This window comes from Delphinapterus leucas, chromosome 7 (genome assembly GCF_059928025.1).
Source record: "Delphinapterus leucas isolate spDelLeu-1000000601 "Yukka" chromosome 7, BTC_Dleu_Yukka2, whole genome shotgun sequence".
Lineage (NCBI taxonomy): Eukaryota > Metazoa > Chordata > Mammalia > Artiodactyla > Monodontidae > Delphinapterus > Delphinapterus leucas.
In genome coordinates, this window is record NC_143135.1 from 77,623,838 (window position 1) to 77,637,944 (window position 14,107).

General features: G+C 36.5%; 1 protein-coding gene across 12 annotated transcripts in view; it reads left to right on the plus strand.

The window, feature by feature from the left end:
* Nucleotides 1-14,107, plus strand: part of YAP1 (Yes1 associated transcriptional regulator) — a 107,721-nt gene that overhangs the window by 87,622 nt on the left and 5,992 nt on the right. For 6 of the 12 annotated variants that reach the window (XM_022562045.2, XM_089915450.1, XM_022562047.3 and 3 more), the window contains 2 exons: nucleotides 1,566-1,613; nucleotides 11,526-11,656. In XM_022562045.2, the coding sequence (XP_022417753.1) occupies nucleotides 1,566-1,613; nucleotides 11,526-11,656 (179 nt within the window). The remainder of the gene's footprint in view (nucleotides 1-1,565; nucleotides 1,614-11,525; nucleotides 11,657-14,107) is intronic. The other 6 variants (XM_022562049.3, XM_089915452.1, XM_022562051.3 and 3 more) reach the window with 1 other exon arrangement.

A 14,107-nucleotide genomic window follows, 5' to 3' on the forward strand; every position in this document is an offset into this window, starting at 1 on the left:
ATTTTGGATAATAAACATGATGTGATTTTGAAAGTGTACAAAAGGTAAACGTACAGTGAAAATGAAATCTCCTTTTCCATTTCTCTAGTTCTCTTTTCTGGTTGTAAGTAGCTATCAGTTTCTTATATTTTTCCCCCCCCAGAGACATTCTCTCTGTTTGCGAACGTGAAATATACATATCTGTACTATTTTTCCTCACCTAAGTCATAGCATACTAAGTATAGGCATTAAAAATATCATTATACTCTCCATTTTTGTAGTCAGGATGTAGACATTTGAACAAGGCACTTTTTTTTCATGAGTGTTATATTTTAATAGTGTCACGTGTTAATGGAAATACATGAACTTGATACAGTCTTTGAACTCAGATTTGGGATTTGAAGAACTCGTACCTAAGAATTAAACTAAGCCATGGAATCCCAGACAGGCACACCTTTAAACTGTTTGTGCTATCAGTAACCTGCCAGTGTAATTCTAGTGTGGTTGGCACCAAAGTGAGTAAGAAAGATGATGCCAGCATATGATGTCAAGAAGTGGTCTTGAAAGAAATATTCCCTCATCCGCCTTTAAGAAGGTAGAGAAAGGAAGCACATTAACAAGATTAATGTATCTCTGATGGACTTTTTAACATATTACTATAAAGGAAAGATATTTTTCACTTAAATAAAACTTTATCATCGGAACAAGGTAGCACCATCAAAATTATAGTTATATAGCTCTTAGAAGAAATAAAGCAATTTAAGGGTATGTTTTACACAGACTGTTTTCATTTTGTTGTTACTGAGTACTAGATGGCGTATGCGTATATAATTTCACATATGAATTAAAGACTACCAAAAAAAAGGAAACCTTATTAATAAGAAAGGTTAAAGTCTGGGAATGGGCCATCCATCATTTTGTTGTTGCCGTAGATCAGCTCTCCCCCACCCGCTTCCCGCCCAATGGGCAAAATGCTGCTACTTATAAAATTCTTCATTCTAAAGAATTTTTCTAAATCTTATGCTCACTCTTACTCTGGGTGATGGGTCCTAGACAGAATAGTTTCCTTTAAAGGTAACTTCTTTATTTCTTCTTTACCACCTACTGTGTTGTCTTTTCTTTTGTTGAAGTGACAGACCTGCTCTATTCTTATACTAATGGTGTGTTTTCTAAGATATTTTGGTTTTGTTTTTTAGCAATCAGTGTAAATTCAGTATATCTTAAGCCTTTTGGCTTCCTGTGAACTTCTTCCATTGATAGTTTCTCTTATCACTGAAGCATCAAATTATATTTTTCCTGCTTCATCTAATATTCAGAAGTAAAGAACCTACCTGACCAATATCCAGTTTTATTTGAACCCTGACACCTAAAGTCTTACTGTCCTATCCTCAATGCTGTTTAACACTTCTGAGGTTTCCGTTTGTTATGTGGCGACTCCGTTGGCTCCTGTCCTCAGTCTGCTGCTTCTTGGGCTAGCTTGGGAATTCTGTGCTATGGTGATGTCTGGATACAATTTGTAAGTCAGCCTACACAGCCAAACCATGTGGCTTAAAGTAATTTTTATCCATCTTATTTTTCACTCTTAGGCAATGCGGAATATCAATCCCAGCACAGCAAATTCTCCAAAATGTCAGGTAGGCTCTTATCTGATGTTTTAGCATTGAAAACAGATATTAAATTAGGAAAGAGAAAAACTTGTGCTCCAGGGGCCTGTCCTCACTGAAGATTAGCCCAGAGTAAATTTGAGGCATCTTTCTACCATGATACTTAAGTTAACATTGCTGTTCCCAGAAAGTTTACGCTATCTGCTCCCTCCCCACTTCTCCCAGAGTAGTATTCAAAACTCCGTCGAGGTCTTTTTTTCCCCCACATTTGATATGTAGTGTATACACCCTGTCAGCTTGAAGTGTGCCTGATTTTTTATTTGCATAGCCTAAAATAGTACTTACAATGATTTATAGAGATTAATAATTTGAACAGTAACAAAGGTAGTACAGGTTATTTACTTGGGTAGGCTACTTTAGGAAATCTTATTAAGAATTATAATCATACTACTAGGAAAGGAAAAGGTTCTTTTAGTGAACACTCCAAAGAAAGAATATTAAAATTATCAGAAGAGCAAAGGATCTACCTGAGTACTGTTTTGGGTTTCTTTGTTGGCTTTTATCAGCATTCCTCCCTGGTGAACCCAAAGGAACACTGGTTGTGAAGGTACCTTATTTAGATGGAAAGATTGTGGCCATTTTTTCCTTCTATAACATAGGCACTTATCTGACTCATGGAAAGAATCTCATTCTTGAAACCAAAGAGATTCTCCTTGTTCAGGGTTCACAGATTTGAAGGAATTAGGAGCTGGGGGATTATTGTACTTTTCTCAGATTGCCAGAAGCAACCATGAAACACCTCATATTCTGTGGAGCTCTTCTGCACTAGGCTAACAAGTGCATTGTGTTAGAATGAGCTGTGGAAGTGTGGGAATTGGCAGAACTCCACTCATTTTAGATACTGTTAACTGGTCCATTTGGAGCACCAGATAGAATCTTCATAGAGACCAGTTTACTTTGTGAGAGGAAAAACTCTATTCATTGTCTCTCTCATAAATGCCTCCTTTAATCAAGAAATCCAGGGAATAACTAATGAACGTCATCTTTGCTAAAGCAGAGCAGACATTCTTACGATGAGGACCTCTAATACCACATTTGACTGGGAAGAGCACTGTAGCATTGGATCTTTATATAAAGTGAAGACATTTTTCCTCGCTTTTTCTCTGAAGTATTTCTTTTATTTGTAATAAATGAAGTAGAAACATAGGAGCAAAAATTAATTCAAATGAGATTCGGAATCAAGCAAAAGGTTCTCCACGTTAAAGTGTTTTGAAATTGTTTCCTTTTTATTTTTTCCTACTAAGATCTTAAACTTTAAATTTGATAAGTAATTAAATACCTTCAGGTCTTTATTTCTTACTCAGTATAAGTGTAAACAGTTGCTCATTAAAATTATCAGGAGTTTTTAGATACTTCTTTTAGTAGTAAAGCTTCAGAAAAGTTAAGGTTTGTAAATTGCATTTCTATTAAATTTGTATGGTATTAAAATTACAGAGTTGATTCCTTAGATTTTTCTAAGCCAGAGCAGGAAACCTGAAAGAGATAGGTTTTATAAAAGGTTTTTTTAATTTAACTTTGCATATATGGATAATAAAATACTGCCTTGTCATATAAGATTCAGTTGTCAATGTATTTACCTGGCACAATTGTGAAAATGTATGAAATTCCAGTATAGGGCTAAATTTGGAGTTGCTCAAATACCCAGAATATGGTTGTATTTGTATCAAGCAAGTATCTGTGTTTTTCTCATCCTACATATTTTCTAGATTATCTTAAGGTAGGTGCCAGGAAAGATTCCACAAAGAAGGGTCATATCTTAAGTGAAGATGCCTCTAAATAAGGTTACCAGGATAATCAAGAAAGCCAGAAAGAGCTTTCCAGTCTCAAAAAACAGGAATAATGAAGAAAAAGGGATGGATCCATTCAATACTTGAGCACAAGGCACTCCTGTTCAGTGCTGTGAGGGGTTTGGGTTCTGTTTGTTGTTTGTTTTTACTTTTCTAATAGAAATCAGTGCAGATAAGTTAACAAGCAACATGAAACCAGTGGCATTGTTTTGTAATTATATATTTGCTGTGGGAAGGTACCAGACTTCAGAATGTTCACAAATTACTTGTTTCAAAAGCTATCCTTAAGTACTTCTGCATAGGATTAACAAAACCTGTCTATTGTAGAATTTCCTGGTCTTATAAACTACTGTCAGTATGGATGAGGTTAATACAAAATTCTGAAAAATTGAGACAACTTTAAAGGGGTTAGTATATTTTCTTAGTTAAAAATGGAAATGATTGCCTTAATTTGTTAGGGTTTGTTGGCAGAATTTTGGGAAAATTTGTCCTCATAGAGCTTTAAATTTTTAAATTTCATTTTGATTATTCACTATTTTTCTTTCTAAAGCAATTTCTGGTCTCAGAAAAAAAAAAAACTTTTTAAAAGTATAAACATCGTCTTTGCTCCATGAGATTGAACATGTATGGAATGCTCAGTTTTCTCTGTATAACTCTTACTAATACATCAGTTTCTCCTCTGTGACTGGAGGGAGACCTTTGAGAGAGTGGGTTAGGAATGCATCCCAGCTTCTGTTTCAAAGTCTTTTGAAACTAACACTTTGAGGAAAGATAGTTCCCCCTGAGTGTGAATGTTTTTACCTTCTCTTATGCTTAAGAATGTGGTTCTTAGTACCTGCGTTTCCCTAATACCTATGAGATCAAGCCTAAACTCTGCAACCTAGCTCATTTGTGGTCTGTGGTCAGTAGCCTTTCTCTCTCTCAATTCTGGTTAAGCCAATTACCTTCCTTCAGCCAAGTGCACTCCTCTGTCTTGTTGCCATGATTCCACTCATGAGCTTTTCCCCATAAGGAGTACCTGACTTTTCCCCTTCCCTTTTACTGATTAAGATTCTCCATTTCCTTCGTAAGGCCTAGGTCAAAACGCATCCCCAAGTGCCCTCATCAGAATGCTTGAAACGACCCAGAAAATAGAAACAAGACTGCTGTGTATAGATAGCTTATCTCTGAGCAAATAATTGCTTTACTCTTCATAGACATTATAGCTATAAATTTTTTGCAACTAATGAATATTGTGTAGTCGCCATTCCTTATGGATAGTAATAAATACACACCAGGGTCAGTTACTGGGTTAATGCTGGATAAAACCCACAGTATTAATGTTGAGGATGTTGTACTACACTGTTAGCCCGAAATGGTGAAGAGATTCAGATGTCCATAGTTTTAGTCAAATAGAGCAAAATAGTACAGGACCCCTGTTCAGAGCCATGTGAAGATAATCACCACAGGTTTTTTTTTTTCTGAATTTAATAATAGCAAAGTTTTGGCTTTTTTTTTCCCCTCCAAACTCTCTTTTATGTTAGCAGATACTAGAAAAGCTTTTTCAGAATCCAATTAATACCTTTTCCAAGTTTATCTCGCTTCTTTTTGAAGTCCTAATATTGAATAAATCATAGATTCTAATGATTCTGTGAATCATTCTATGAATTTGAATCATGGATACACATCTTTTTAGTCAAAAAGGTTGTTCTGAAGTTGAAGATACTTTGGTAAATGGCACAAATATTAAAAAACAAAAAGCATTCTAAACATTGGCTAAATGTTTTAATAACTTCCAACATAATTAAATATTCTGTGAATGTTTAAAGCTGTGTTGGAAAATGAGGTATGGCAAGACCTATCTTGAACAGTTGGAAGAAATGGCTTTTTGTTTGTTTGTTTTTAAAATTGTTGACATAAACTGCTATTACTAAGACAAACTGTTTAAAAGATGTGTATTTTCAGAGTTATTCTTCATTTCTAAATTTGGATTTCTAGTTCGCTAAACTAACCTACCTTAAATAAATTGATTAGGTTGGAGAGGGGGGACCTTCATTTGTGTGCCGTATATTATCCAGAAATGAAACACTCTTACATGGTATTTGCTGAAGATAAAATTGCTTTAAGAAAGTAAAGTTGACATTAGCTTTACAGAATTTTCTGTAAATGGAATCATAACTTTTTCACCTTAGCATGATTATTTTGAGATTCATTCATGTTGTATTTATAGTTCGTTCCTTTTTATTGCTAAGTAGTATTCCATTGTAGGGATATACTACAATTGTTTATCTGTTCACCTACTGATAGATATTTGACTTGTTTCTAAATTTTGACTTGTGTAGACATATGCTTCCATGTCTCTTGGATACTCTAAAGAATTTAATAACCTAGAGATATTCTAAATGTTTCCAGACTACTGACTTCTTCTACTGCCTTTCTCCTTATTTTTCTAAATGATGTGAACCAAAGCATCAGTTTTATATGGAGCCAAAATACTTTACTGCCAGATATATATTATCTTAAAGTATCTTTTTTACCCTATGAGAAATGATACTCCTATTTAAATGAGAGAAGGGAAATACAAAAAGGACCAATGGCTCATGGCTGGATCCTGAGTCCATAAAAGTCCACTATGTGAACCAGGCAAATCATGTTTTCCTTTATAAACCATCCTGGAAAGTTCCCTCCAGACCAAGCTGGGACCATCAGTTTTACTTATAGTTGCAGATAGCTCTGACTCCACATGCGTCCCAGATTAGCTAAGATTTACAAGCTCAATGGGAAAAGCCACCACATTTTTGTATTATTACAGAAGAAAATGAGCTAAAAATATTTGCTTCCTTTAGAAAAAGTCAAATACTCTAAAAGAACTGTTTGACCTTTGAAATACAGAAGCATGATAAATTTTGGCTGAATTTCCTGTAACTTGCTTACTTCTCCATTTTTGAAAGTCTGTCAAACTGTTTATTCTGACTACCTTTGGGAAAAAGAGAAGCTTAACGAACTTGTATTTTTAGCTCAGTATTCTAATATTAGCCATTTGTTCAGGATAAAAAACTCCTTAGAGATAGACATAACTTTCAACATGAAGTGTTTCAACTGAAATCAGTTTTTGTAGACAATCCAGTTATGTCCCAAGGCTGATTTTTAAAACAGCTATGCCAGATTTACTCAATTACAAAATGATGTTCATATTCATCCAAAATGTGTTTTGACAAAATTAATTTATTGCAACAGAATGGGTTTATTCTACATAGGTACATGTAGATATATACAGGATTTTTTTTTTTTTTTTTTTTTTTTTTGTGGTACATGGGCCTCTCACCGTTGTGGCCTCTTCCGTTGCGGAGCGCAGGCTCACCGGCCATGGCTCACGGGCCTAGCTGCTCCGCGGCATGTGGGATCTTCCCGGACCAGGGCACGAACCCGTGTCCCCTGCATCGGCAGGCGGACACTCACCCACTGCGCCACCAGGGAAGCCCAGGAATTATTTTTAAATGCATATAATGGAGAAAGTTTATATGAAATATTTTTGATTAAAAAATTCAGATTATTTAACTTCATTTCGTACTTATCCATATTAATTATTTTTCTCTAAAATCACTGGCCAAAAGTCTGTACAACTCTGAAACAAATTTTAAATATTTTACTTCTAAAATTATTAATTTTATGCAGTGTGTTCACTTTCACATTTACAATCCTTGGCTAAGGATACAAGGAATTACAAAGCTTACTCACAATGAAACCCATGATTTAACTATTCCTCACTGGCAGCAGGACAGCTTAGGGAGGAGCTCTTTCAGTTAGTTCTGACTCCACATTCACTCTCCTTCAAAGCCTGACTAGGTAAAGCATGGAGTAGATACTTCCGCAGATTTCCACATCTCTGTGTGGGGGTGTGTGTGCATGCATGCATGTGTGTGTGTTTATGTGGAAGTGGATGTTACTGTTTTTATATTCAGTTGAACTCTGAACTTATTGATATATGTTAAGGGGAGGGGGAAGTTGGCCTGTTTTCCTGCAAAATACATATGGTTTTCCTCCCCAATTTTTGACAATTTCCTTAAAATATCCCAGAAATGTTTCATCTTATTGAACCCAGTGAAATAAATTACGTTCACAGATGAAAATATTAACAAAAGAATTAATTGGGATTGACATATATACACTGATGTGTATAAAATGGATGACTAATAAGAAAAGAAAGGAAGGAAGGAAAGAAAGAAGGAAAGAAGAGGAAGGGAAGGAGGAAGGAAGGAAGGGAGGGAGGGAGGGAGGAAGAAGAAAGGAAGGAAGGAAGGACGAACGAACGAATGCCCTGGGGAGGGGGCTACCAAGTAGTCAAGTTTAGTTAAAGTAATTTTGTTTCTAGCAAATACTGAGCTATGTAAGAATATATACCCATTTTTGGATGATGTATGTGTAAGTTATTATATATCAATTATACCTCAATAATACTTTAAAAATTACTTCTAATCAACCCTGTTTGGTTGGTGTTGGGGTTTTGTTTGTTTGTTTTCCCTGTAACTAGAAGTTTCAAACCTGAGCTGAATATCCATACCTGGTATATGGGTTCTATAATCTATGTATATGTTATTTATATCATTGGCCTTACCACATTACGTTTGTTTTCATGCCGTATTCTTCACTATTTGGTTGATAATGCTAACACCGTCCTACCACCACCACCAGTAAATAAAGTGGCATTTTTTTCCCCTTGTTCCTTTCGAGTTCAGTTTACATGAATCCCTAGGTTAGTTACTCTTAGTCCTGGCTCAAATATGGATTTGATAAGAAGTATTTCCATAGCCTTTCAGGGGGTTGGATGTCTTCTCAGGCAACTTGTAAACATTGGCCTTCTTATTCACATCTCTAAATTACCTTTCACTGTAAATGTGGATAGTTGGTTCTTTAGTGTCTGCTGACAGTAGAAATTCAGTTGTTAAACGCAGCAAAAAGTAAAAATCTGATAGCTTCAAACAAGCAATGTGGCAGAATTCCAAGTAGCGAGAACATGGAGATTTTGCACATAACAATTAGCTTTAACTTCATAAAACCTTGAAAAAGTGGAAACCATCAAAAGGGGTAAAATAAAAGTTGTAAAAACAATATGAAAATTATAGCCAATTTATTAAGTTATTTCAGTAATGATGTATTTGCTTTGTGCTGCAAGGTTCAAAACTAGGTACACAGAAACATGAGTATGCCTTCCCTAGGCATCAGCCTCATCCAGAGCCTATAATTTTATTCACTTTAAAATTTATTGCTTTTGGGGCTGCCTTGGTGGATAGGACTCCGTGCTCCCAATGCAGGGGGCCTGAGTTTGATCCCTGGTCAGGGAACTAGATCCCACACGCATGCCACAACTAAGACCCAGCACAACCAACCAACCAAATAAATAAATATTTTAAAGTAAAATAAAATTTATTGCTTTTAACATCCTTATATTTTAATAGCAACATAAATTCTTCAAAGTATTTAGAAGCTCTTGTTTTATGCTCCAAAATAGTCATTCATTTATTCATTTTGTGCCCTTAAGGGACAGAGAAGAAATAATTACAATATCATGTGGTAAGTGCTAAGATCATGTTACATACATATGCTCAGGGTGTGAAAGACATATTGTCTATCTGTCTAATCTAATCCAATCCGAAGATGGAAATGGGATCATTCTGGAGAATTAACCTAGAGAAGGTAACTGTGTCTTAAATAATAAGAAAGAAAAGTGTTCTAGTCAAGAGTATATGGAAAGACATGGTACCAAGAGAAAACATTTCATATTAAAGGCCTGCAGGGAGTACACTTTGTTTTAAAGTCACTTCTCACTTTGTAAGGTGAAAATGGGGGCAAGGGGCACATCAAAGATAGAAGATAGAGAAAACAAGTAAAATGGATCCCCAGAAGCTGCTAGGAGTGTGGGTTGGCCTAGAACGGGAGACAGCGGGAGGGAATCCATTTTCTGAGACTGGAAGAAAAGTTACAAAGGTGATGAATGAAGATGGCTTTGGGGGAGCAGGAAGAGATGACAGGAGGATCCAGAAAACCACAGATTGTTCCTGATGACCTCAGTGTTCTTATTTAAATGCGAGAGAGCTTGAAAAAGGAAAAGCACTTAAGTGAACAGGGTCTTGAGAGAGTGTGCCACATTTGGAGTAGTAATCATGAGAATGTGAGAAAAAAGTAACCAAGGACCCAAGAAAAAACAAAAAAACAATGAGTGGTACTAAGGAGGGCCCAGCCAAGGCCAAAGACTATTAGTTTATAACAGTCTGGATAGTTGTATGATTTTTCTGTGGCATTTCTTAGCAGTCTCAGTATAGAAATGAAGCAAGCACATTTTTAATATTGATTCATGGTTGGAATTTGCTGTGTTGAAATAAAATTATGTGTGTATCAGGAATCTGAAAGGTAATCATGTGTATTTAAAATGATCAGCCCTGCATTTAAACTTGTAGGGGAAGGAGAGCCAATAGATTGGAATAGTAGGAGGCAGAAGAAACTGGATGGAAAGAAAAAATACGGTTCCAGAAAGCGGGATGAGTACATGTAAGATTTCTGGGGAAGAAGTTTCTAAACCAGCTCAGGGTGTGACCAAGGAAGTTAATGACTGAAATACAATGGTAAAGTGGTCAATATCATTGCAATTTAGAGAGCCAGGAATTTCAGCATTAGATTACTGTATAGATTTTGGGCATGGATGTTGACAGTTCCCGGGTGGTAGATGCAGTTGCAATGAAGTGAAACAATGATCATTGTCCCAAACATGAGTAAAGATTGTAGAGGTAGGTTTGGTTTTGGAATAACAAGGCCTTGGCTGTGTAAGTGGGTGATTGAGGTAGGTAGGGATGAAGATCACTGGAATACAGAAATTCAAGGAACTCATGTCGAGTGAATCATCTATGTAATGTATAAGTAATGAGATATAGTGGCATGTCTTAAAATTAATATAATATTGAAATAGTAATGAATATAAATGGTATTTTGATACATTTGCAACAACTAGAGCATGATATGAAAATGTTTTCTATTGATGAAAAGTCAAAGGTATAGTAAATACTACTGTTTGTTGCCTATATTTATAATTGAAGAAAATGCTAGATTTTAGTTATAGGTTAATGAAAATAAAGATGTAAATTTTTTTCTCCATCCAAGTTCACATACCCTCTGCATTCTGTCATGACCCTCTGGTTAAGAAACCCATTTAAAGGATGGGGTATCTAGGAGGCAGAAACCTGAGTAAAAAGAAGTGGTTGTTGCGTAGTCTAGAAGTGGTGGTGCAGAGCTCAGAGAATATCTCCACTGCTTCTGGACCCAGTGGTGACTGGGAGTGAGGATGCTGGAGATGGTGTGTGCCTCAGCGAGCAGGCTTGGCTCAGGAAGGCTGCAGGGGGTGAGGTATGAAGGTGTAAGAGTTGGCCAGAGTGAGGTGAACTAGCCTTGAAGCCCCAGGCAAATATAAAGCTGAGGCCTGGAATGTTTGGAAGCACGTTGAGGCAGCCCTTCTGAAATGAGATCAGGGTAGTAATGGCCCATAGCTTTTGCTCAGTTTCCAGGTAGAATCTTGCTGAGAAATTGTTGGATGCCCCCGAAGACAGTTCAAGATTGAAAAACCTGAAGTCAGAATGAGTTACTTGATACCAAATTGTAAAACAATGCAGGAGGGCAGTGAGGAGTGTTGGTGTCTTGGTAAATCACCAAATTTTGTTCTTTTGACTTTATTTTTATTACTGGTGCCAAACATATAAAACCATATGAGGGTTGGTGAGTAAAAATAAACTGTAAGAAGAATTCTCTTTTGTAAAGATCAGACTTGCCATCCTACCCCAAAGGAGGGATTTAGGAGTGTCTGCCAGAAAAGGAAAATACCAAAAGGAAGCTAAGTAGTTAAGTATATATGTTTTGGGGTTAATAAGACTAATTAAACTTTCAGTTTATATAATTTAATGTTTAATCACTTGAAATGGATAGAAGAACCTGGTCCTTCTGATTGGGAAACTCATTAACTTTTAGATGTTAATACTTCAGCTTTATACGTACAAGTTTATTACTTTAAACCTAACGATAACTTTGTTAATCAATAGATTGATTCTGTTTATTTGTGTTGATTTTTTTCTAGGAATTAGCTCTCCGTAGCCAGTTACCAACACTGGAGCAGGATGGTGGGACTCAAAATCCAGTATCTTCTCCTGGGATGTCTCAGGAATTGAGAACAATGACGACCAATAGCTCAGATCCCTTTCTTAACAGGTTGGTAAGAGTTGCTACTGGCCAACATCTGAAAAAGATCATAGTTTTAAGGTGATTCTCCTTAGTACTTGTAATAAGCTGTTTGAACATCTTTGTGGGCCAAAAACCATAGCTGTAAATGAATCTCTCCATAAATGGCTAGTACAATAAAACTTGAGGATTAAAAGCTGGCTCGTGTGAGAGGAAATGAGCTGTTCAGACTTGTAGAGGGGATACTTATTCACAGTCACGTGTTTGCTTGTGCCTATACTGTTGAAAAACAGTTACTTGCAGAATCATGAAGGAACATGTGAATGCCTTTCTATAAAAGCAAATGAACTGCATCTTAAGCCTACTTAGGGCTGCATTGTAAGGATCATTAGAAGGAATTTTCCACGTAAGTGTTCAGCCTGAGAAGTTTCACTGCAGGAGCACTGTAAGGCCTCATGTTCTTAAGGGCTATAGGTCAAGGAGATAAAAAGTAAGGTTGTGCCTCTTTCAAATAATGTATTAATATTAAAGAGTATTGAAAATAACATAGTTTAAGGATGATTTTTAGTGAGTTACCACAAATCTTGGGTTTCAGGCATATTGCAAAGATGTTATTATATGTAGGGAGGGCTATGTTGAAAACTGCAAGCTGAGACAGAACATATTCTTTGCCTAGAAGGCCGTTTAAAATTAAGATTTGACTACAATTCTTTCTTCTAGATTGTCAAATATTTATGGAGTTTCAGCTTTTAAAGTAAGGAACAAATGCTTTCTGGTCTTTGCTTTTGTTTTTTTTAACCAATTTTAAACAGTGTACTTTTTAAAACATTTAAAGGTATTTTTGTTTAAGAAGGCTATAATGCTACCCTTTCAGTTCTCACCAATTGAATTGAAAACATCCTGATCCTAAGAAAAACAAAACACCTTGTCATACCAAAATATTTAGTACAATAGAATTTTCTGTCATTTGCTCTGTCTTAAGGTTAGTTAGTGCTGGTGCCCTAATTGGTAAGTTTGGTTTCAAAGGCCATCTAAAGGGTACTTAAGTTTGTATTTACTCTCCTGATATATGCAGTTTAAAGTTCTGCCAAAAATTGAGTATATTTATATAAGACTGTAGTTCTAAGCTTAAACTGAGGTTAATTAGGAAAGGTCATAGCCACAGAACTTTCTTTTCCACAAAGGAAATTTCAGATCAATATAATTCCAGTACCCGTCTTATTGAAGGCCTGTATTGATCCAGGGATGAAATTAGACCATTTGGAAAAAAATGGATAGACTGCATATCCTCCTGATAGTCATTTGTGCAGATTGTTTCTTAAAACTTTTGATAAGACCTGAGCTACAGTTTAAGATTCTATTTTCTGGTAAAGATCACAGAATGGAACATTACCCGTGTTGTTAGTCTCAGGGCAAAATTCCATGTCTACTCTCTGTAGTACCCCCAGGTTCTAAAACACACATCTGACTATAACATTTTTCTTTTCAGAAACTCTTGATGGTTTCCCCACTGCCCATCATTCGATTTATACATATTCCTTAAGCTCTAAACACTTGTTCCCCTAACTTGCCATGGAGTTGACTCTTAGTAGTGGTGGAACATCCCCTCATCTCCCTTTTACTCTGAGGTCTTTCAAGGCCAGCTCCCACATTCCCTTCCATGAAACCTTTCCCCTGTATGTTTCAAGCTTACTCCTCTTTGTTCTGAAAGCACTTTGCTCACGTAGCCCTTGTATATGATTCATTAACGTATTTGTTCACCTCCCTCCCTGAAGTTGTGAGCCTCTCAGAAAGCATCAGTTGTAGATTTTTGTTGTATCCTCAGACTATTCTAATCCCTATCACGTAGTAGCAGATGCTCAGTGAATGTTTATTGAAGGGAGGTTGGGGGGCTGGAGGGAGCAGTCCCTGACCAGGGAAATGGCCTTGTGAACTCTGTCTTCAGGAGTGCCCATGTGCTTCCCCTGGGGCTTGGAAAGAACTCTGAACAACTGTGTACATTCAGCTATTCTGTAACAGAGTCTTGAGTGTCTTGATATGTGCTCCGTTCTCAGCAGTGGGAATAGAGTGATGACTAGGACCAGGCCCTTGTCCCAGATCAAGACAGGCAAAATAAAAACAAACCACATCCTGAGACCTTCTCCAAAGTAGCTGCATTGTATACAAATGGTCTCAGAGGCAAATTTGTGTTTTCTTGGATCTGTGTGAGGCTTTTGAATCTTGCCAAAGTCTGACAGAAGCATTAAACTAGTGGTTGCAATATACAGAGTGAAGGGGAGGGAGAACAAGGCAAGTGCATTGAGTAATTTAGGAAAGAAATTTAGGGGACTGAGCTTTCGACCTTGAGCAACTATTAAATCTTGTTTTTAAAGCTTAGTTATTTTTTGTTTAACTTTTGTGTAAGCTAAACAGCTGTTTAAGTGTCCAAGCTGTGGAGAAAGTTAGAGTTTGCCCTGTAGTCAGAGACCATTACGAACAATT